This window comes from Stegastes partitus, unplaced genomic scaffold, assembly GCF_000690725.1.
Source record: "Stegastes partitus isolate 25-593 unplaced genomic scaffold, Stegastes_partitus-1.0.2 Scaffold1316, whole genome shotgun sequence".
NCBI classification, from domain to species: domain Eukaryota; kingdom Metazoa; phylum Chordata; class Actinopteri; family Pomacentridae; genus Stegastes; species Stegastes partitus.
The window spans coordinates 1-24,908 of record NW_007579047.1 but is presented as its reverse complement, the minus strand read 5'-3'; the positions used below and the strand labels follow the sequence as shown (position 1 = coordinate 24,908).

The 24,908-nt window shown below is 41.4% G+C and overlaps 1 protein-coding gene across 4 annotated transcripts in view; it reads left to right on the top strand.

The window, feature by feature from the left end:
• LOC103369651 (schwannomin-interacting protein 1) overlaps window positions 1-23,449 on the top strand; it is a 43,973-nt gene extending 20,524 nt beyond the window's left edge. For 3 of the 4 annotated variants that reach the window (XM_008298420.1, XM_008298419.1, XM_008298422.1), the window contains 6 exons: window positions 12,512-12,630; window positions 14,506-14,623; window positions 15,272-15,469; window positions 19,074-19,197; window positions 19,934-20,027; window positions 22,475-23,449. In XM_008298420.1, coding sequence (XP_008296642.1) covers window positions 12,512-12,630; window positions 14,506-14,623; window positions 15,272-15,469; window positions 19,074-19,197; window positions 19,934-20,027; window positions 22,475-22,526 — 705 coding nt within the window. In that variant the 3' untranslated portion in view covers window positions 22,527-23,449. Of the gene's footprint in view, window positions 1-4,457; window positions 4,777-12,511; window positions 12,631-14,505; window positions 14,624-15,271; window positions 15,470-19,073; window positions 19,198-19,933; window positions 20,028-22,474 lie in introns of those variants that run through there. The other variant, XM_008298421.1, reaches the window with a different exon arrangement.
• The last annotated feature ends 1,459 nt before the right edge of the window (window positions 23,450-24,908 follow it).

The following is a 24,908-nucleotide window of genomic DNA, read 5'->3' as shown; positions in this document are numbered from 1 at the left end:
AGAGCCATTCTAGCTGTTTCTGTGTCTCATTAATCAAAGCTAAGCTGCAGCATCTCCAGCCCCAAACTGAACACACAGATTGATATCAAACTATTTATCTCGTGTTTGTCTTTAGCAAGTGTACACAGTTCTGAAAAATGTTCAAAAGCTGTTCCCTAAACTGGTTACACAGTAGTAAATACAACAGGACAAAGGAATCTGAGCAGAACGACCAATATATAAGTCGGTCGACAGCATCATCCAATATTTGCCTGTCACAGATGTATCAGTATTTGCATCCAATGTACGTTGATATGAAAACTTACTTTTAAAGAACATGTTACAAAAAGAAACGCTTTGGATGAATGAAAAACGTTGGCAATACATTATTCTCTTGACTCCATATACTGTCTGCAGCGCATGTAGCAGAGTCAAATCAAAGCCAAGCGGATGGCTGAAGATCAAACTTTGTCTTCATGATAAACTGCTGGCTAGTTTGTGAAAAACCTTCCTTGAAAGTTATTATTTTTGCCTTTCTGATATCGGTCAATATATCAATATCAGAAGTTCTTACCCCCTAAAATCAGTGTCGCTCCCAAAACTCCAGTATCGGATTCTACTAATGTATGTAAAAACTAAAACATTTTACCAGGGTGAATGTGACTTTTTTTTACATACATTACAAGTCACGTTGTCGAATCTAACTGATGTAGATACATCGATGCAACTCTTTCCCTAACATGCAGTATATACGATAAGAGCAGCTAAGAAATTTTTGCTGCATAGTGATCTCACACCTTTGCTGTGCAAAAACACCTTTTTCATACGAGCATTACACAATGTAGCATAACTTCATCTCTCCCGAAATGCTGGCCTCTCTGTGAGTGAGCGGACTTCCCGACGGGCTGCCCCGCGCTCCCATCGCTGCCCAATTTGTTTGGAACACAGAGCATCGCCATGGAGAAATTCTCGCCACGTTGCCATGGTAGCAGCCCCCGTTCTTTTCCTCCTCTTTCCAAAATAAGATCAGACGAGTCTCCAGCGTGCCTTTCATATGTGTCAGTAAATGTGATCTGTGATATTATAATGTCACACCAGCATGCGCGTAGATAAAAAGGAGCCTGTTTGCTGATATTTACAGACACGCAGAAATGTAGCAGGGCTGGTAAACAATGTTGGTGCAGTCATACCAGATATGAACGCTGATTGGGATATTTTTGTAAAGACATCTAAACCTAATTTTAATCTCAACCCTAAAAGTCTTTTAAAGTGGTGTGAGAAAATGAGCACTTGCTAAAATGTCACACTTTGCTCCCAAGGTATGAAGCTGAAAATTGTCCTCACAAAGATAGAAGTAAACGCAGACACACACACACATAGCGCCATTGGCCTTGGATCGCAGGCTTACAGGAGGTGCCAGGAACCCTCTCCCACAGTCACCCTCTGTTCACTTGGAACAATAAGCCGTTCTGTGTGTGCATGTCTCTCTCTCTCTTTCATACTCGCTCCATCAGCTGACCCGACAGTCAAGCCATCATCAACACCAGAAGAATTAACCTGCGAGTCCGTGGCAGTCTTTGCCCTTGAACTGTGATTCAGGCGACTTTTAGTGTGACATTTCGGAAACGCATGCGTGTCTTTGTAGGTTTGCTTTGTATGCTGTGTGCTTCTGGTGCATAGGTAATCCAGGTAACCCTTTTATCCCAGCCTCCTGTTCCATTTGAATCAGGGGTGACTTCACCTTCACCATGAAATCAGCCTCGGTAATGAAGCAGGGATCCAGCGGGGCAGACTCTGCCCCACCCTCCATCCCCAAACAGGCCGCTCTCGCTCACTGCTAACGCTGGTTTTATTGGCTATGTGTGTTTGTGTGCGCGCATGTGTGTGTATCTGTATTGTCCCCAGCAGCAGTCCAGTGTGGGTGCATTCAGGAGACAGCCAGACAATTCGCTGTACTCTACCCATAATCCTTAGGGATCAACGCTGAATCAAATCCACTTCCTATTTTTTCACTTAACCCTTGTGTGTGTGCGTGTGTGTGTGTGCGTGTGTGTGTAGGTGTGTGTGTGTGTGCGCGTGTGCATGGGCGTGTGTTCAAATGCTCTTTGATGTTATCATGTAAATGCATTATTCCCCAACTGTCTTCATCTCTGATTCCTTTTTCTCGAGTTACTCTCGTCTACGCCGTCTCTCTTTCTCCGAGCAGAGCCGCAGATGAATGTGACTCATGTTCATCAGTATCACTTGCCGTTGTCTTGCCTTTCGTCTTTCTCCTCTCATCCATCTTGTACCCCTTTGTCCTTGACTGGCTATTTTATTTCTTATCTGATATCCCTGTCTTCCTGTTAGATCCCAGACTATTTAGTGTGATTCATCATGTGAATCTGTCTGCAGGTGGTGAGTTGATGCTTCAAAGAAAGAAAAATATGATGTGTGACTTTAAACAAGCTTTGCTCCCCTTAAGGTCAGGGTTAGCTTGTGCCATTTTTCAAGTCTTATTAGGGTGCTAGTTTTCAGTTTAGTATAGTTGTGTATCCAGTGAGTGGATTAGACATTTTCTGCCAATGTATTTTTTTCTGAGTAATCCCAAAAATACACAAGCAATGCCATTTCCAAATACCTTATTTTAAGAAATCTAAAACATTTTCCATTTAACAAAATAAACCAAGCTTCTCAAATGCATCATTGTTGAATTTTTGTCTTAACTGTCTGAACCCAAAAGCTGCCAGCTGGGTTTTAAATGTGTCCTATCTTAGGGAAAATCTAGTAAATTACATGATTTATCAAAGTTAGAAAGTGTAAAAACAGGAAAAATCTTCAGATTTTCAACTTCAAATGTTGCTCGAACTACTCATCTGTGATGTGCTGCTCTCACTTGCTGCATATAAAATGTTTGCTTTAACCAAATGTTGTAAAAGAAAATCTAAAAAACATTGTGCTTTTTGGTATAACTGTGAGGCAGTTAGTGACTCAGCTGTGACCAACAGTCAAGTGACAAAAATTGGCACTGTTGGGTTGAACTGCAGGCTGTGTTTACACAGAGCAGACAGGAGGCAAGCATGCAAACAAATCTAAGCAGTAAAATATCCATTGTACACAGAGCCACCATTTTCCAGTATTGATGGTTGCTGTGCACTTTCCCATTCCCTTTTTTTCTTTTTCCTTTGTCAAATTTTCAGTGTTAATTAAATTTATTTCATTCTTTTCTTTTTATCTGATTTCTGTCATTATAACTCTGAGCTCAGCCCTGGTTCTCTCTACTTCTAACGATAGTTGTGCTGCTTTAATACACTTACAAGACTTTGTATTGCAGTGAAAAATTATCCCACAGTAAGTAAAAATGTGACAGGAGCAAAAACAAAATGCCTGGAAACTGCTTGGGGTTCAGGGGGTCAACATAGAGAACTTCCTAGATAAAGTATCACCAAAAATTAGCTCGGATTTCAATCAGGAAAGTGTTGGAAAAAGCGTTAGTTACAATCCATTCCAAATGTGAAATCCATTTCATCATTACACAGTAAAAAAAAAGTATTTGATCTCCTGTTCTGGTAGATTTGAATTATGAGTTTATTTTCACTTGAACATGGTAATGGTTTTCCAATACATTGTCATATCATTTTCTGTGTAACCAGTTGATGGCGTGTGTTTGTGTGTGTGAAGTCATGCTCCCCTGCAGTGTGAAGCCGCAGCCATATGTGGATATAATTTTCTGTCTGGGCGGCTATGACAAATATATGAGTCACGGGTCGATAACGTCTCACAAAGATGAGATCATTACACACCGTGGAGAGCTCAGATTGAAAATGTAAGTCACTGATACAAGGCACAAGCAATCTCTGTGTATGTGAGTGAATGAGTGACTGTGTGTGTGTGTGTGTGTGTGTGTGTGTGTGTGTGTGTGTGTGTGTGCCAGACTAATGGTCCATTGTGCTCTGTCAGGGTTTATTTAGCTGGCCGGGGCTGTGGGCCTGTTGGCTTTGGAGTCCAGACGAGGCACTATTTTTACCTTAGCAGGAAGGGTGAACACGGCCTCTTCTGTTACGTATATACACACACACTTTCAGATTCATTTCACCTCAAATATGTAGACTTTTTAAAAAAAATAAGTTCTCTTATTCACTAACATACACAGAATTGTAATTCAATCTAGATACCAGGGTTGAGAATCATCCAGGAGGAGCTGTTTAAACACACATGCACGGTCGCAAATGCGCACACACACTGTGGCAATCCCCATCCTGTCGCGGAGGTGTCTCTTTTTAAACTGTTGTGGAGCAGCTGCTGTCCTCGCGTCAGGGCGTGAAAATGGAAAAAACACCAGCGTGAGTTTCTCCCTCCTCTCTCCTGCTCTCCCTGTGCTGTGAGAGGCTGCCCTGACCAAGAGGGTGGAAGGTAGGGAGGTCCTAAAGGGGCCTTACCTCTGACCATTGTGCTTTTTCCAGTCCTGTGGGAGAGGCAGAGGAAAACCTATAGAGGGATCTGAGCGGAGACGTCAGAAAGAGCAGAGAAAGAGAAACAGTGTCACAACATGTTAGAGAAGGACGAGGAGAAGCCACCAGTAGAGGAGTAGGTTTTTTTTATTTTTATTTCTGTGTCAGCATAGCCATAATGCAAACCGACTGGGCTCGACCTCAGGAGTCGGTCTGGACTAACCTACTGACTGGGGAGTAGAAAGGAAAAGACAGGACATCAGAGAGAGGGATGAGGGAGGCGCTGGATAATATGGATGGGTGTGGTGGAGTAGATGATGTCATCAGGCAAGCGTCCGGCCTCTACCTCAGTGACGACTACAAAGAGGTAAAAGACCGTGTAATGTTTGCAGTGTCTCATTCCAGGAATATGAATCAAATTTCATTCAATAACTAGCTGGAATGAATGCTCGCTGGAAAAATCTGCGTGGTCAACAGACGTGGAATATTTAACGTAATGCATGTGGTTGCTTGTGTGTGTCTGCCAAGTATGTGCTGTGTTTTTGCTAAAGGAGTAGTTCAGCATTGTAGGAAATACAGTTTCTTCTCATGGCACCATCCAAAGGAGACAAAATTCATCTCCCAACATGTCTAAATTATAATAATCTACCATTTTACACTATTTCTTGTTTGTTTAATTCATGCTATTGTAAAAACTGACATGTTCTGTCTTCTTTCCTACTTTTTGGTTCGAAGCCATAACTAGTAACCTCACAGGGACCACAGGCCTTTAGGAAGTGGCTGGTTTCAGCCAAGAAATAGCCCAGAATCTTCTGGCCACCTTGATACCACAATGTATAATTACTGTAAATCTGTTTTATAGATGTACCAAACCAAATATAACATGTTATTAGGATGAACTATGCCAGCTGTAGGACTCCTAAAGTCTTTGAATGCTGCTAATTTGATTGTAGACTTTCATAAAACAGCCACATGAAGCAGATGTAGTTTGATTATTTAATGTATGTATTCAAAAATTGTAGTATAAAAGCACTAGAAGTCCAGTTTTAGGAGGACTGGTGGACAGATGTAGTTTTTGTCTTTCTTGGACAGTGTGTAGATGAGTTGTGTGGCCCATTTTCCAGCTTTATGCTAAGCTAACTAACGGACTGTTTGTTCCTGCTTCATCTTGAACAGATAAATTTTAACCAACCACCGCCCTGCAAGACGGGTTGATAATTATGTTTCTCAAAATGCTGAACTATCCCTGCAATAGAGCTCTGTGTGTTGAGTGAAGCTGTAAGATGCAGCCAAAAACTGAGGCTGATGTCAGCGATGGTTGAAGTCTGAAGGCATTACAGCGCTGAGATATTTGGAGCAGTGCTATGACATAATGCTGTGAGTAACCGCGCTTTTAATCTTAAATCCGTTTCATTCTTTTGGGAGAAAAAGCAGATTCCTCCACTAAATCTGTTCCCACAAACAGTCTGGCCTTCCCGCAGAGAGAAGCTCAAACGTCACTTGGAGGGGCCATTGTCCTGTCCAAACCCACTTCATGCTCCTCATCTCCCCTCCTTCCCTTTGTAATCCCCCACTCACCCGACCCCACTCCCTCCCCTTTTCTCTTATTTTTCCCTCCGCATTCCCACCGTAACCCTCCCCCACTTCTCTCACCCCCCACATACACATTCATGTATGGCCTCGTACCACTCGCTGAGTTGTTCTCTCCCAGTCTGAGTGACAGGAACAGTCTTGCACTGACCTGAAGCTGAACTGTTGGAGAGGTCAGAGGTCGGGTCTCTTATCTGGGATGGAATGTTGCACTGCCTGGACAGACGGGTCTCAGATAGCACGAGGAGACGAGACAGTCGCGCACACATGCATGTTCGGTGTCCAAAGAGAGCGTGGACATTTTAAGTAGGCATACTTTGTTGGACATTTGGAGAAATTTGCTCTCTTGTCCAGAGTTACGCTAGACGAGAAGACTGATACCACTCCCACATAGCCATGTAGATGAGAAGCAACTACCAGCAGTGACTTAGCTTAGCTTACAGAGTGGAAACAGGGGTAACAACTAGCTTGTCAATGTCTAAAGGTAACAAAATTCTGACTACAAGCACCTTCCTGGATCCTTCTTGTCATCATTTAGAGGCAGCTGCTGAAATAGTCCACAAATCATCATTGCACCCAACCGAGAAAGAGTTCTGCAGATGTTGGTGAATGCTAGAGGCCAACCAGTGCTGGAGATACACACACACACACACACACACACACAGACACACACACATTATGCTAGAGTATTGAAGGGAAAATGATGGGGTCATTGTTTATTTACTTTCCAGCAATATAGTTCATAAACTAGTTAGCAGCTTATAGTGATGACACAACTTGACTCCATGCCTCTTCTCAGCTGTACGTACAAACCCTGCTACATGTGCTGCAGACAGTGTTTAAAGGATCAATGGAGCTGATGTCACACTGCAGGACAAACTATGTGATGACACCGTTTCAAAATTATCCCAAGCATCCTTGGATTTTTGGCATTATGTTCTGTAAAAACAGTGTTTTCAGTTTGGGGCATATCGGACAGGATACTTGCCGATATATCTGTGTTAGGCAAATATCTGCCAATAATATTGGCCAGCCAATATATCTGACTCTAATAAGTGGATTTGTTACTGTTGCACAGGGCCAAATTAGCTGTTTATCTTGTTTTCAGTTCTTAAGCTAAGCTAAACTGACCTGCTCTTGGTTGTTGCTTCATATTTTAGCACACAAGTGTTATAGTAGTATCAGCGTTCTTGTTTTACTCTCAGCAAGACAGAGAATATAAGCATTTTCCAAGCATCAAAATACTCCCTTGAATGGAATATGCATTGAATTACACTATGTGTTCAGAAATGTGTACAAGCAGATCTAGTTTTAGTCGAATCTAAGCCTGCAAGAACATCTGTGTGAACTGCGAAGCTATGCAGCACAGTCATAACACACTCACAGAAGACACAGTGACCTTGTATCTGTTTGTAAAGCTGAGAGCTCAGCAGCAGCTCACTGTCAGCGCTGGAAAAAATATGTGAGTGAAGCCGTCCCCGTTTGGATTCTCTACGCCACACCACACAGCAACACACACATGCAAGCTTTGTGGCACCACGGCTTTACAAAAAGCTCTCACAGACATATCCAGGTGCGCTGTAATGTCATGCTTTTACTCTTGATTTACCTAAAAAGGCAGGTAGTCTGGGCTCGCCAGGACTGGTATTTGTGTGGAGGCTTGCGTGTGTGTGCTTATGTGTTAACAGTGGGTTCTTGTCTCCAACCAGGGAGTGAGGTCTGGGTCAGTGAAAAGACCCCATTGTGCAGAAAAATGTAGACTTCTTAGTGAGGAATGGTGTGACAAAGAAGAAAGGGGAATGTAATATGAATAAATAAAGGTGTGACCTCTGCCTTTAGCATATTGTTACAGTTAAGTTACCATAAGAAGGCTAAAAAGAGAAAAGCAATGGACAGAAATCTGCAGTTCTACATACATACGCACGCACATCCACATTTACACACATCATAACCATTAAACAGTTTCTGGCCACAAGAGCCTGCAATTTTGTGGGAGGCAGAGGGAGGATGCTCTTTGTTTGCACAGATAATTAAATTCATCTCCCTTCTCTAATATAGATTTTGAGGGAAGATTTGAAGGCTCTAAACAAGCACCCCGTCGGTCATTGCCAGGGCTAAATCACCCTCTAGGCCTGCGGATGAATGGTTGTAGTGCAGAGTGGAGGAGAAAATGTCTTTGTCAATGAGGGTTTTTCAGCAGAGGAAATTGCTCAGTGAATTTGAGGAAAAACACAAATTAGCCCAATTGTGTTCCTCCCAATCTAATTTGGACGGTGACGGCTGTGGTGCTCAGGGCCAGCAGCTGAAGGAGGTGGTTAGGGTTGTCACTCATTCTGTCTCTCCCGCTCACTTCCCACATGCATCTTAAAATGTTAATGTAATGGATCCAGCAATTTTCCATGTCATCAGCGTGTGGAAACACCCATTCGGATCATTTCCCATCGTGGGATTTTATTACATTTTGTAAGTGGCTTGAGTGGGAAAATTACCCAGCAAAGCACACAAAAGGTTATGATAATGTTTTATTCATGACGATTGGAGTGACTCAGCTAATCAAAAGTAGAGAAAGTTTGTGTGTTTCCAGCGGCAAAGTTTGCATTTCATCCAAAAGTCACACCAGTATGAAGTCAGCGTAGAAACTGACAGGATTTGATTGCTTAGTAGATGATAGGAGACTCTGAAAATGTATTAAAGAATCAGGTTGAAGTTGAGTGTGAAGTTTAAAAAGTCAATAACAAAAAGTGAGCTCTTGTGATGTAAATGATACAAGTAATGTGTTAAAAGACAAGGGAGCAATGGGAGCGTATTTGCTGCCCATTTCACACCTCCACGTCTCAGTGCCATATTCCACACCTTTGTAAATGGTTTACGGGGCTGCCATGATTGCCGTTTTACCACACACAGCCCACCGTGACACACAAACAAGCACACAACACAAACAAGCTGTAAGAGGGTCGTGATGTCAGGCAGGTGTCAGGTGCTGACGTAGCCGCCACTTGTTAAACCAACTGCGGATGTTTTATTTTCAGAGGTTTTCGGAAAAAACATAGTTATTATGGGAATGTAATGTTGTGTTGCAGTGTTGGTTTCACTTTATTATAGCTTATGCTGTTTTTCTCTGTTTTGTATAGTTGTCAGTTGAATTATCTTTGTGTTTTGGACTGTTGGCCACACGGAAAATAAGATAAAGATGTAACTAATTAATCAGATGATTAATTGACAATTACCAGTGCAACACATTGCATTCAACCCTGATATTCTCATTGCTCACCTGTATGTAAAGATGTGGAAGAAGTATGAACATCATATTAACTGCTGTGCTTTCTTGTTCATGCGGCATGTGTGCTAAAGGTCCATCCATCCTTTCACTAGCTATACCTACTTCTCCTGTAGGAATCTGTGAGAAGCTGGAGCCTGTCCCAGCTGACACTGGGCGATAGGCGGTTATACCCAGTACAGGTCGCCAATTCATCACAGGGCTAACATGAAAAAACAGGCAACCAGGCACCATCACGCTCACACCTACAGCTATTTTAAAACCACCAATTACCCGAACCTGAAGAAAACCTACGCAGGCAAAGGAGCACATGCAAGCTCCACACAGAAAAGCTCCAGGCGACCAGGAGGTTTGAATCTTCTTGTTGTTAGGCTACAGTGCTGACCATTGCACTGCTTTGTATTAAATGTTTTTTTGTCGTGGGACTAGTCTGACTCACGAGAAGTAGACTGCGAGTATAGGCCTGTCATTGGTATTTCATGTGGTTTTCTTCCAATATCTTCATGTTACTATTTTCAAAATCCCCTTCATTATAGGAAACAGCAACAACAACCTTCTTTTTTCTGTAATTTAGCCATTTTAATGACAGGTAGGGAGTTCCTAAAGCAATCAAATCAAACAAAAAACAAACGCGTGACCATAAAGCTCTCTCTTCTTAGAATTCATGCTGTTAATTCTGTGTCCAGGGCCTTCATTTACCTCAGAGAGAACCAGGTCTTTGTTTCTGATTTCTCTTGTTCCAAAGTTCCTGCAAAACTTCCTCCATATTTGAATACTGACATATGAGTATAATGTCCATTTCTTCAGTATTCGTTCCACCAGCACTGTCACGCTCCACTTTGTCTTTTTCCGGGTGTAAAGATAACATGAAACACTGTAGCCTTACGTCTATGTTTCATATGTTTTCAAGTGAAACAACACACTGTGGGATCATTCCACGTAAAATCATCAGATTTCTGCCTCCCTACATTCAAATGTTCCACCTGTCCCTATATGGGGGGACACCAATCAATACGATTGTGACTGTTTTTTCTTTCCTACTATAGCGGAATGATCATGAGGTGCAGTCAGACCATCCAGCACTAAATAATGGTCTGATTTTGTCTATGAGAGTTTAACATGACATAAAATGCAAAATCCCCCCAAAAAAGCAACAAGCAATTAAAACAACTGTCTCATGCTCATATGTTCTAGTTTTAACTACTTAAACAATGGTAAGATTTCCTTCCTTTCAGCTTGACCTAATGAAACTAACCACCTATTGTGATAGTTCATTCAGAAGTTATGATTATCTCACAGTGGAAGAACTGACTTTTTTATTTGTAGGGAGTTAAACTGCTGTACGCCTTTATGCCAACACGCAGCCAAGCTAGCAGAGACAGAGTGAGGTCTTGCATTTGCAAACTGCTATGAAGTTTAAGGTGATGCTGATGCTTCGTGCAATAGCTCCCCTGAGCCCTCCTCAATGTGTTAAACCTCCATCCCGGCCAGCCCTCATTTTTTATCTTTTCTCAGCCCTCGCCACATGAGGGGAACGTTCAGTTAACAATGCTCAGTGAACCTGCTGCTTCTGGTTTCATCTTTGCTCGGAGCAACTGTTCAGCCGAGTAACTTGACTGACAGCTTTGTTGTAGTCAGTAGGTGTGATGTATGTGTACAAAAATGTGTTTGACCTGCGCTGTACCACACATGCTGCTGCTGCGCCTTTGAAGCAACGAATTGAAACTTTCAAGTATGTTCATCTTGATTCCCCAGGCAATCTTTCAAACAGACACACAGAAGGAGCAGTGCCAGGTCCACTCCTCTACATGCCAGTGTGTGCGCTGGCAGTGCCAAGAGCGTCTTGCGGGCTCTTGTGTGGAGTGGGATTATGTTAATTTGTCCTTGGTGAAGGCACTCTCACCACCGCCTGCACACAATTGTCAAGAGAGAGATAGACAGTGCGAGAGCGAAGGAGTTGAGAAAATGAGTGGGAGAGAGGTGAAGGTATGATGAGTGATTTGGTGAGGGAAGAACAGAGTGAACCGCAGAGAGATAGCGTGATGGAAGGAATAGGAGAAGCCCGAGGCTCAAAGGAGAGAAAGTGGAGATGAGTGGAATTTGGAATAATGAGGAAAGAGAAGGGAAGACAAATGACTGAATCCAGTGAATGAAGAAAGGATGGGGATGTGAGATGAAGAAGGTGAAAGATTTATGGAGGAATAAGTGGAAAGGGGCAAAGAAAAGAAAAAGGAAAACCCATAAAGGGAGGGATAGCGGCTAACACCGTCTCTCCTCTGCTCAACACGTTTTCGCCTTGATTCTACTTTCGTTTTTCTTTTATTTTGAAGGCACAAACGAGAAATGTGGGAGCCTTAATGACACTTTTTCTCAACAGTCGACCCCATAATCACATTAAAATGACCTCATTATACATTGCTTTGCTAATTGAAGATTCACACGCCGAATATTTCAGGAAGCAGTTATTGTATCCTATAGACTTGCTGTCTTTCTTCTACAGTCTATGGTCTTACGTCTTGGCCGTGGAAAATCTCATCTGTCATTGCTTGCTTCCATCCCAGTTGGATGTTTAAACCTGTTATCAGCACAGATAAGGAAGGAGACTGGTGTGCACGAGTGTGAGTGAAGTGCTGCCAAACCTGAAGCTGTCCAGAGTTAGAAATTTGGGTTTGGGACGAAGCCAATGGAAAGCAACTCTACAATTTTGTAATGCTGGGATTCCTTCAGTTTTAAGCGCGTACGAACTGAATATTGCAGTTTTGCATCTGGAGTCTGTCAAATGTAAACCAAGTCTTGCATGAGAAGGTGTACCACAGTCTGTCTGTGACTGTTTACTGGTTGTTCTCTGAGACAACAGCACCGCCTGCTGGTGAATACTAGTAATGTCAACTTGTAATGATCACTGAGATACTTCACACACTTCTCTTTTTTTTTCAGTACATCAGCTGACTCCACACTTTGTATCAGAGCTTGCTAAGATGACACTGAACCTCTTATTGCAAATTAAGAAGAGGCTGCTGCTATTAATATGCTTGCCCCAGTGATTTGTACTGTCAGAAAGTGCTCCCGGGTAACAGCGCTTTCTATTTCCGGCTCGTCCTGTGGGAGAAGAGAGTTAGGGTGATGGCAATGTAACGTGTATGGCAACGACCTGGCCTCGTTTTGAAATGACAACATCGATTATCAAAAAGATCCATAAAAAAATGACCTAATCTTGTTTAATCTCCTGTTGCAGGCCCAGAAGAATGAGAGGGAGTCTATCAGGCAGAAGTTGGCCCTGGGCAGTTTCTTCGATGATGGGCCGGGCATCTACACCAGCTGCAGCAAGAGCGGCAAGCCCAGCCTGTCCTCACGGTGAGACCTCTGATCTCTGACATATTACGTCTTTCTGAACCAATAAACCATGTGATTGATACTTGGAAAGCACAAGATTTTGGTTTTCTATTTTTTTGTGTGTGTGTGTGTGGTCTTGTGATTCTAAAAATGAGTATGCTCTGAAAAGGGATCCAACACCAAAAACTTTCATGGAAATAAAAGTCAAAAAGTAAAAACACAAGTCCATACATGTAAAAGTTCTGATTTACCGTCAAAGGTACCTGTATTGTATATAAATAACAAAAGGGGGAATGAGAATGACAGGAAGAAGAGCAGCAGAGCAGTGTTAGGGAATCACATGAAATCAGCGTTTTTAGGCTCTCACTTCCTAAAAGACACCTACTTGTGGTTACACACAGTGCTGCTGCCTCCTACACGATACCTTACTGGAACTAGATGTTCTGTAAACGCTCCAATGCTCATTGTGTTCTTGTGATTCAAATCACAGAGATTTCTCAATACCGCTGATTAATAGTGACAGAATACAGTGAAATAGTCAGATGGCAGCACTATGCAAAAAGGCACTCGTCTGGGGTACTGAATTATGAACATGCCGTCTTAGAGCCAGAATCAGCTTGAAATATAAGGCTGATCTGTTCAGATTTTATTGGGTAAAATAGTAGAATCTGATTTTTTTTTTTTATTTATTATTTATTTATGTATTTATTTCTAACCAAAAATTTAAAACAAATGTCAACATTTGATACACAAAGTCAAAGTTTCAAAGTTCGAAAAGGGTTTTGGAAGAAGTTGAACACTTTAAACCTCTAATGTCAATAATAACTTAAATATTGACCCTTTCACGGTGTCTTTTTAAGCACATTACACAACACACAATGGTAATACTTTCTTAAAATAAATCACAATACACAATGTTATAATTACAAATACATTTTTAAATGAAGATACATTCAATTTATTATTTAAAGAAATGTGGCCAAGATATGTTCTGAACAAGAGATTTTACAGTTGATAGACTATGTGTTTTGCTACCAGACATTTTGTTGCTAATCCTTCTTGCAATTTCTCGCCATTTGTCTGCTGACCTGTTCACCCGCACTAATATATCTGAGCCAAGTTATTGTCAGCGAGGCTCCGCACTGTTCCTTATTGAACAACAGTTTATCATCTTCTGGTTGTCAAAAAGTCAGTGGACACTTTAGCGGCTCCTGCGATCTATTAAATTCGAGTTACAGGGAGAGTTTTGATGCTCCCCCTCTAGAAACAAACAATCGACCACTCAGGTCCTGTTTTAATTGGGACTGATTGGATCTATGCTGTGTAATCAATCAGCCCTGTTTGTAATTACTGCATTGAATAAGCAGATTATTGATCCGCAGTGGGATGGATCTACACCTAGTGATATTCTGCGCTTTCATGGCACAAACACTCCCCCTCTGGTCCTAGACAGATTGCATCAGACCTACCGGAAGCCTCCTGGATCGATTCACATTGGAGACGAGAGGGGGGATGATTAAAAACACAAGCCCTCCTTAATTTTATCTTCAACCTGCACTTTGCTGTGGTGATGAAAGCAGCGAGCGTCTGTTCGGACTTTCTTTTCTTCTATTCTCTTTTTCTGTCCTTATTCCTGTCTTTCAACACATTAAAGTGCCGAGTGCGTATTCGCAGCACTCTAAATGCTCTATTGAAGCACTTTGTTGAACTCATCAAAGGTCGTTTGTGTTAGCAGCAGTGCTGTTGACATTGCCGTCTGTTTTGGCTCTGGTCCGAGTCAATCACCGTAGAAGCAGCTGACAATTGAACTGACTTGACATGTTATCTGCATTTATGCTAATATTACTTTTCAGTGTGTTTCAAAACCTCTCTGTCTCTTTCTGTGTCTCCCTGCAGGCTGCAGAGCGGCATGAACTTACAGATCTGTTTTGTCAATGATAGTGGCAGCGACAAGGACAGCGATGCAGATGACAGCAAGACAGAGACCAGCCTGGACACACCTCTGTCCCCCATGGTACGACGCCCACGTGTCCACATAGAGGCCTTCTCCACAATTATATGACACATATTCTAATATATTCACTACAAAATCTGTATTATTGATGGTGTGAAAGTAGGAAGATAGGACTGTGTGAAAGCAAAATTGAGACAGAACAAGAATGAAAACAGTAAAATTGGAGACACATTCATTATGAATCACAACGATAGCTGGCATTTGCTTTATGAATGTCTCTGTACACGTTTTCTGGCCTGTTAGCCAGTTCATGGGCATCAAATGAGAGGTGAATTGGTATATGCTCGCCATGGCCATGGATGACTGGCTGCATTAACCTCCTGTCAGCCTGAGACACGTTTAACAGAACAAGAGGGAGAAAGAGAAAAATCATCATTTCTTTACATGTTCATCCTCGTTCTCATCATGTCCCAGCTGATGTGCACTGATGTTCCTGTCAGTATTTAAAATGTACATACCAAAATGCCAAGGATACATGAACATGAATCCCTTTTTCTCTCTTATCTTTTCCTCTTTCCTCACCACATTGCAACCCACTTTCTCTTATCTTAATCGCACATTCTTTTCTCCCTGATTTCTTATTCCTTTTAATTTCTCCTTTGTATTTTCACCATTCTTGTCTGTTCTCCCTCGTCCTTCTCCCTGCAGTCCAAGCAGAGTTCCTCCTACTCGGACAGGGACACCACAGAGGACGACTCAGAGTCTCTGGAGGACATGGACTTCTTAAGTCGACAGAAGAAGCTGCAGGCGGAGGCCAAGCTGGCCCTGGCTATGGCCAAGCCCATGGCCAAGATGCAGGTGGAGGTGGAGAAACAGAATCGCAAAAAGTCACCAGTGGCCGACCTGGTCAGTACCACAAATGCGATGCTGATGCTTTGACAAAAGTGTGAAATTCCCTCTCGTATTATTTGACATTTTAAATGGAACTACCTGGACCTTATATAAATATGTTTAGTTAAAGAACAAGCTACAGCTCCAAATCAATTCTATTTCTAAAGAAGATGATGTTAGTCTTGTGTTTGCACCTTGTTTCCCCCAAGTGGCCAAAAAACAGCTACTGCAGTTTTTAAAACAGCATTTTCAACAATATATCAGTTGTGCCAGCTGTTTATATAGTTCCATCAGTTTTACCAATGGTATGTGAGGCCTACACTGTTTGTAAAAAGATCTGTCAGTATAAATAAATCAACACCCAACACTCTCAATGCCATGTAAACAAATTCAGTTCCTGAAAAGCTTTGAGATGACTGAGAGACGGTTCACATTATATCTGCTTATAACAAAAGCTTCTTTAGTGTGATGTGTTCTTTTAATGTTGTGTATACCTGTCATTAATTATTTTAATTATCACAAAGTGTAGGCCTGTGATATTGTTAGTGTTGTATTAGTGATGGAATGGAATATTGATCATACTAATAATTTCGAGAAAAGGTTTTGAAAGTATCCCCATGGAATGCAACTAAATTAGCCAACACTGTCGTCAACAAAGCAATGCATTAAATTCTCATTTTTCAGACTTAGTTTGCATTAGCATCTTATGGAAACCAATCATAGTCAAAGTCCACCCTCCCCTCCCCTGTTCCCTCTCCTCCACTGGTCCCATTTAGAACGAGGAAGGTGATGACGACCCCGCTCATCATTATTTCATCCATTTTTATCTGCCCCACTGCCTCCTCAGGAGCACACACTCACACATCCACAGTGTCAGACTTGCACACGTTATATTTCCACCCGGACTCTCCGGCAGAAACCGTTTTACTTATTCAGAGAAGAGAAGGGCAGCTCGACCGGCTCCATCTATAATTCATACGCCGGAAAGCATTGACTTCGGTGTTTAGGGATGTAGCAGTGCTCAGCAGTCAGAAGACATCACTGTCACATCCGGACTGAACACACAGTGAATGCTAAGATGTATTACGGCTGCAGCCTCCTGCAAAGTCCACAACACCAGAGATCTATTAAACTGCAGTCATTACGAATGCTAAATTGCTTCCCTAGAACAGGAGTGCTTGTATCACAAGAGGCACTTCTACAGTTGTGGGACTTGACTAATTTGAAATTGAAATTATATTTTGATTGAAAAAATGCAGTGCAAATTGGTGTAATACTTTTCTTGGTTATATTGTTATGGCATGGCTACACAAATTCCATTAGTCAGTTGTAAAACCTTAAAGCTATATTTAAATAGGAAAGAAAACCTGTCTGTTGGCAACAAGATGAAGTCAGAAATAGTTAAAAGTCATGGAAAATGGTTAAAACAGTCTACTAAAAGAGGATAAACATCTAATATAATGTGATGAGTTAAAACAGGTTGAAAAATAAGTTTAAAAAATGATTCATTGTTGACACAGTTAACTTAAAAGGAAGTAGCCAGTGGTGCATTGGTGGCGTCAGTGAAGGGTTACTTGAGCTCATCTGGTAAATAGGTTGGAGGGTTTACATCATGTAAAACAGATCAGGAGCCACTGCCTTCACTCACCCTGCTGCTCCACTGCTACCACTCACTTTAATTCAGTTCCAACTAAACTGGATTGTCCTACCCGCTTGTCAAGGACAAAGCATGGGAATTCAGCCAGCACAGTAAGCTTGCAACCAACTGTCTGGCTGCGCGCTGGGTTTTCCTAAATCTACAAATAGAATCACTGAGAGAAAGACAAACAAGTCAGCGAGAGGAGACAGATTTATTTCCACTGTAAAACCTCAGTTCTCTCTCTCAGCTTCATTCGGCGCAGTTCCTCAAATCTGATATTGAGTCATTGCTGGAGATCGGCTTGGTGGTATTGAATGCTCACATGGTAATTTGTAATTAGTAAGATGATCAATCAACCACAGAAACTCACACTGCAGTCAGCAGCTGAGTCAAAACTAAGACAAATCTGCAACCCTTCCCATCACCAGCTCACGTTGTCTTTGACATCACATTTCTCTCTATGTCACTTCTAAGTTGCCTATTTGTGCAAGTCCAGTTACCCAAAACTGAAACTGACACGTGGTAGCCTCCAATACAGTTGCATCAGTGCCAATGTGAAAGTGAAAGAGTGGTGAGAAACTAGCGTGAGGAGCCGGCCGGACGCTCACGCCTGCTAACAGTGTGGCGCAGACCAAGAGAGAGAGAGAGAGAGAGAGAGAGAGAGAGTGCACCATCTGTCAACTACTGTTTATCAAGTTTGGAGGTGAAAGTAAGAATGATAGAGAGACAATAGGTCTAAGATGGAAACAGAAAGAAGTCAGACTGGTTGGGTGAGACAGTTTTGCAGAGGGAGAGTGAAAAAAACCCAAATGATCCGCTCATCTGTGCCTGGGAAAAGCACATGCGATGCTGCGTGATGCTTGTGTTTTTATTAGATTTCGTGGCTTTGCTCTGAGGTCAACTGAAAACATGAGACAACAGCTGGTGGAAGTGGGACAAAAGCTCATTAAGACATACACAAAGCCTGCAGAAACAGTGGGGAAAGTTTAAGAAAAGCACATTCATGCACAACAAAAGGAAAATACAACAGAAAGCCTTCATATTAAAGTTCATGCTGAATAAGAAAAGACGCTGTTTGAAGGTTTTTGCACAAATAGAATTGTGTTCTAAATGATTAAAAAACAAAAAACAAGTTGCGCCGCTATAGATCACCTGATTGAGCTGGCGTCCCATATGCACGGCTGTAGTCCCAATGTGGAGGTCATGAGTTCGATTCCCTTTTCCACACGTCCTCCCCCATTCTTCTCCCCTACTTTCCTGTCTCTCTCTGACGGAACCAACCAATAAAGGCAGAAAGGCCAAAAAAATAACTTAAAAAAAAAAAAACAAGAGAATTTAAAAGTTTGCGGTGTAAAACGAACCAGGTTAAAATGACTCTGTGGGCTCACTGTTGGCCTCTACTGGAGAGACTAAACTCCACACAGCCACTGATTTAATTTGCTGTTTACTTGCCACACCATAAACCTGTTTGTGACCAAACAGCAACGCCTGCTTGGAATCCCCTGACTTTACAGTCTCCCTACGGCATGTGGTGAACAACCAAAAGAAAGACTTAATATTCCCTTTTGGTTCGCCAGGGAAACAAGAAACGGAAAAACAAGTTGTTTTTCACAGCTGATTCTTTTAACTAACAATCCGATTCAATTTGACTCCTCTCATCCTGCTGATCGTTTGTGCCATTGTTGCGTTTAACCAGAGTTATAGTCATGTTTTTCCAGTGAATAAACTTTTCTGTAAGTGGTAAAAAACTGAATCTGAGGTCATTCTGACTTCAGGTCTTTATCATTTAATGTCGGTGAATTTCATGTGATTCTAGAGTCTTTCAGGTTACAACAGTTTGGCGTTTATGATGCAAATTATGCTTTTATCCATATCATAAGGTATCAGTCTCCAAATAGAGAAAGCACAATGTCTAATGTGTCTTTTTTTTCTTCTTTTTTTTTCAAATACTCACATCTCTTTATGTGTTTTTAATGGCAGCTTCCACACATGCCTCACATCAGCGAGTGTCTAATGAAAAGAAGCCTGAAGCCCACCGACTTGAGAGACATGACACTGGGGCAGCTCCAGGTTATAGTCAATGACCTGCACTCCCAGATTGAAAGTGAGTTGACCGCACACACACACACACACACACACACACACTCACTCACAGAAAGCAAACACAGAGTCACTGACCTCTACTTTCAATTGCAGAAATGAGCAAGAGCAAGAAACGGGGAAAAACATGCACATGCATACTGACCCCGACCCTTCTCAGTGGATGTGAAAGTACTTCTATATATGTTAGTCACTTCAAAGAGCTTTACCAGTTAAAGCTTCCCCCCCGAGCATTTACTGTCACTGCACTGTACACATAACTGGTCCTTGTACTGGTAGATGAATAATCTCTCATCTTACACAAAACAGCTCCACACACACACACAAAAAAAATTCCCCACAAGTCCAAAAACAAGAGCTAGTTTTTAATTACAAAGAAGACTTTCCCCTCAAAAAAATCTCTTTAGTGCTTGCCTCATATTTTCTGGCAAAGCTGAGAGAACAATAGGCGAAACATGTGATGTGAAAACAACCACAACCGCTGATGTGTGGTCTGATAGTCGGTGCTCATCAAGTTTTCAGTGAGGTCATTTTTAGAACCCACAGCGGGAGAATTTCAGCGGTCACATCCATGTGTATCGATGTGTATTTAATGTCTATTTTGAGGTGCACAATAAAATATGCTTTACGGTCTACTGTGGCAATTGTGGTGTTTCATGTGTTTTTGAACTTCTTCGTCATAGTGATACATTTGTTGTTGTTTTTTTTTATGATTTTCTTTTTGTTATCTGTCTCTCCAGGTCTGAATGAGGAGCTTGTACAGTTGCTACTGATTCGAGATGAACTACACATGGAGCAAGATGCCATGCTGGTTGACATAGAGGACCTCACCAGGTGACGTAGCATTTAATGAAGAACTTATTTGCTGCATTTACCATCATTTTTTTTTATTCATGGGGTGTGCTAGAGAGGAAAAAATATCTCTAAAACAAGAATCATGTTTAATAGATTGAATCTATATTTTGGGTATTTTCAGGAATTCTCATTGAAAAAGACCAATACATTAATCGCTCTCTCTCACTGCTTTTTCGCTCAGTTCCCACTAAAGACCTACGCATGTAAGCGACCTCTCACCTTTTTGACGAAAGTATCGTCAGTTTCTAAATGCGTAATGCCCACACATTATTCATCTTTGTCAGTTCATACAATACCCAAGCTCCCTCTGTCTGTTTTGTATTTTTGTGTTCTTTTTTTACATCTGAAGTAGTTCTCCTGAAGACTTGTAAACACTTTGACATATACAATCAGCGGAGTTTCCCATCCACGAACATTACTCAAACAGGACAAAATAATGTATTCGTTAGGGACTATTTTCTGCTGTGGATTTAGTGTGCAACTGGACACTTCAGGCAGCAAGAGGGTATATTCAGGATGAAGTCAAAACTACAGTGTTCATATTTATGGTGCTACATATGAACATCACCCAGTACATCTGTGTGTCTCACTGATGGGTTTGGACTACGGTGAGAGTCTGTGGCCGAGAGGGTTGAGCCACATTCAACACGGCGTCTTTGTTGGGGTGGTTTCTTGTTGGTCTTTTCTCGGGATTTGTTGGCAGTAAGGAAAACAAAGAATATCAACATTTTAACCAAAAAAAGACCACACCGCAACAAAGTGACCATCAGACTTACCGTAAATGGGGAAGTGGGAAGTGGGGAAGAATAAAGCGTTGGAGTGGAACAATAAAAGTGAAGGTAGAGATGCAGAAGAACCAGATGTGTCTGGTTATGCTGATCTGAGATATCTTGACTTTTAGAAGCTTTGGGGAGGAGACTCAGGCCAGTGTTAGGCCTTTATTGTATGTTTGTATTAACCCTCCTATTATATTTGGGGCCAGTTTGACCCCATTTAATGTTCAACGTCATTAAATAAGTGATTGAGATAATTTTTTCCTGTTTTATTTAAAGGACTATTTACACATAAACTTGGGTAACAATTTAAACTATGGTAATTTTCTGTAGGTTTAAATTGTTGGGGTCAAATTGAACCCAAGGATAAAAGATGTCAGCAAATGTGAAGGTAATAGAAGGGTTAATATACATCCATTATCTATACACCGCTTAATCCTCACTAGGGGGGCTGGAGTCTATCCCAGCTGACTCAGGGTGAGGGCAGGACACACCCTGGACAGTTCACCAGTCTGTCACAGGGCTACACTTAGAGACAGAAAAAAAAAAATGTTACCCAGTTACTCCACTACTGGAGCCCTGTTCAGCCCCCACATTAAAGGGGAAAAATGAGCTCCCCAGACTTTATTACCACAGAAAGATTAGAATCATAAAATGAAGGCTGATGTGATGGAGATTCATCCAGCGACTAACTGTCTTCTTCCCAAAGTCTTCCCGTCTTTCTATTCACTGGAACCCTTTCCGTAAAGACTCCAAGGATACTTGAAAATGAAAACAGTCTGGCTCACGACAGCTCCCTTCTAGCCATAACATTTGGTTTAGATGCTCAATATTATTCAAGCTGCAAATATACTTTTGCTGCAAGTTAAATGTCTTCTTAAAAGCCCAGAGCAAGCAACAAAAGCCTTCGTAAATTTTGTCATCTGCTCAATTAAAATTTCCCCGCTGTGGGATCAATAAGGGTTTAATCTTAATCTTAATCTTCATGTCCCGATGGCCCTGGTGGACAAACTTGTATCCGCAGATTCAAAAAGTATTACACTGGCCTTAGAAAGTTTATATGTGTATCCACAGGGAAATATAAGATCATTGCTATACTTTTTGTACCCATGAGCACACAAGGTTCTGCTAGGGTGCTTGTGACGTAAATTTAGGGTATTTAGAATCTGTGCAGACCCTTAAAAGGATACTTTTGTGTCCCCGTAGCAGCTATGCTACAAAAGCAGTGGTGCACATGCTTGGCTATAGTGTTCATGTACTGAATATGTAGATGTTACTCTACGGTATGCAAAAGGGTCCTTTAAGTGGACTCCAAATTAACTATCCCCCTTGGGATTAATGAAGTTCTATCTTATCTTATCTTAACAACAACTATGTGTCAACAGCTATATGTTTGTGCATCCACAAGGGAGTGAAATCAAGGCTCAGTCTTGCTTGCTCGAGCCGACTACTGACCCCCGATGGGGCCTAAAAGAGGAGCGAAGAAAAGGAGGGAATAAATGGTGTGAAGAAGAATAGGCAGGGTGAGGATGGGGGTTAATCAGGTACACGTGGGCTCGCCAGGTGATTAGAGGAGTGTTTGAGGTGCAGCCCTGCTCCAGTTAACATGCTAACTTCATTAAATGACTACATTTTCCCTTTCCTCTTTTCCAGGCATGCCGAGAGCCAGCAGAAACATTTGGCTGAGAAGACCCTATCCAAATAAGATGCCTGTCCCCGCTCCACTCTCTGCTTCCCTCTGCCAAGCTTAGCCCCTTGCTCCAGAACAAACTTCTCCCTTTCCGGCCATTCCACCTCTGCCTCCCCCCCGTGTCGATCCAAACCCTTCCCCGCTTGTCCTAAGTATTTTGCTCCTCGCCGCGTCCCCGTCTCCCCTCCTGTCTACCTTCCTGTCCAACTCACTGACTCCAGCGGTAGCAGCAACAGCAGCAGCAGCAGCACAGAAGAAGGCCACCCCTCTTTCATTCGCTTCTGTGGTTTTCTCTCAGTGCTAAGGATGGAGTAGCGCTGGGAGAGGAGGAAACTGATTGTGTGTTGTCATGGATTCTGTCCCCAGCTTCCTGTGCAGTGATCGGCCTTGCCTTGCTATTGTTTCTTTTTAACTTTCTACATTCGCCACTAAATTATAACTGTTCAAATGCAACAATTGTGGGAAAAAAAAGTAAAATAATAGTGAAAAATTTAGTAGAAAGTCAGTCATGAGAAAAAAAAAGAAACAACATTGTGTAAAAAAAAACAAAAAAAGAGAGAGAGCGAGAGAGAAAAAAACGATGGAAAACTAACTTCTTCAGACCATTTTAAGTTGGACAGTAATTTTAAAGTATTTCAAAGTCGACCCGTTTTTATTCTGCACAAATGGTAGTTTTCAACTGAGAAATGTTCATTTGAAGGTGCTAAAAGAGTGTAAAGGAAACATGCCTGCCTTGTAGTGGAGTTGTAGATTTTGGTAATAAGTTCACTCTAATTGCTCTTCAACATTTTGTGAATGTTGATTTTCTGACACGAGTCATTTTAAATGAATAAGTGTGTTAATATCGTTTTCATCCTATTGTATTCAGATACTTTATTTGAGGGAAGAAATGTTTATGTACAGATATGTAAAATAAAGAATAAACTTTGTTTCATATACGTTGGTTTTGTTGTGCAGTATTTTGGATTTGGACAAATGCGCCTGCTGCTGCATGGCGGCTGGATGCACTGTGAGCTTCCTCTTTCTACTGAACGCAGGAGGTGCAATGACTGGTCAGGTGAGAATATAAAACATCACCACATTACACGTAGTATGACTCAACGGCCTCTGTTTCGGTCTTGCCTCACCACGACACTTTTGTTTGTCTCACACTCTCCCAGTGACATTGGTTTGCTGCTCTTAAAGGGACTCAATATTCATTTTGGACAACCCCTTTAAGGAATTTTTCTTTGACATGAAAAACTGACTCATGATCTTTAAATTTAAGACAAATTGGCCGCTTGTGGTAGATGGTGAAGCTATAAAATTGTACAGAGATGATTTGAAATGACTGTAAATGTTTGGTAATGATCACATTTTTTAGCCATATGTCTGAGTGTATGCTGCACTTAAAGAGTGATGGTAAGTTCCATTCTCTGATGAGCATGTGGTGAAGGCAGACAAAGGCCAGGAAACTCCTGTCAACCACGTTTTGACCACTGCAGTTTCAGAGCATGTACTTCCTTTCAAAGGTGTAAAAAAAAAAACACACACACACACAAAGAATTGGACTCCAGGCTGTGAAAATTGGGACTGGGATGTGTCAGAAGGGAATGAAGTCATGTTTTAGATGTTAATAAGAATTTCACATTAATGTGCAACTGTCAGATACTCATTAACAAACTTTTGACACCATCTGAAAACAAAACTACACTGGAAGTTGAAAGTTCATTCATGACTGTGTGAAACTGAAACTCTCACCAGAATGACCAACGGAGCTTTCGACCATCGCGCATAGTTTTCCTCAGCTAGTGGAGTTTTCCAGCCATGGAAGCGTAGAAGTTAAATTTACTTTATTGTGAGCTTTTGAAAAACTTCCAAAAAAAAAAGACTTTATTTCTATGTACATAACCTACAATTCTGTCAAATTACAACAAGCAGTAACATTTCCATTTTTTTAAAGACAGCAATCATATACTTTTAAATAATGTTATATGTGTTTATAGAGCCATATCAGAGACAGGACATATAAGTTAACTATTTACAAAGACACAATAATTACAATGACTGGCTCTCACAATAAACTCAAAACAGCGTTTAAATAGCATATACATGGATGAAAGCAAGTGGGAGAAGACAGATCCTTTACTCAAGTAACAGTAAAATGTTCTGTTACAAGTAAAACTCTTGCATTTGAAATTTCACAAAGCTAACTGGGTCAAAACTAGCTATTAAAATTAGAATATACTCTAACTCCATTATGCAGAACATCCCTTTTAAGAGTGGAGTATTGTCATATAATTATTTTATGTTCTATCATTATTTTATCACCATTATATTACAGCTCTCGGCAATATTCCCTTTTTGAAATGTGGAGAAATGGAAGCATAAAACGATCTACTGGGGGACAGATTTATT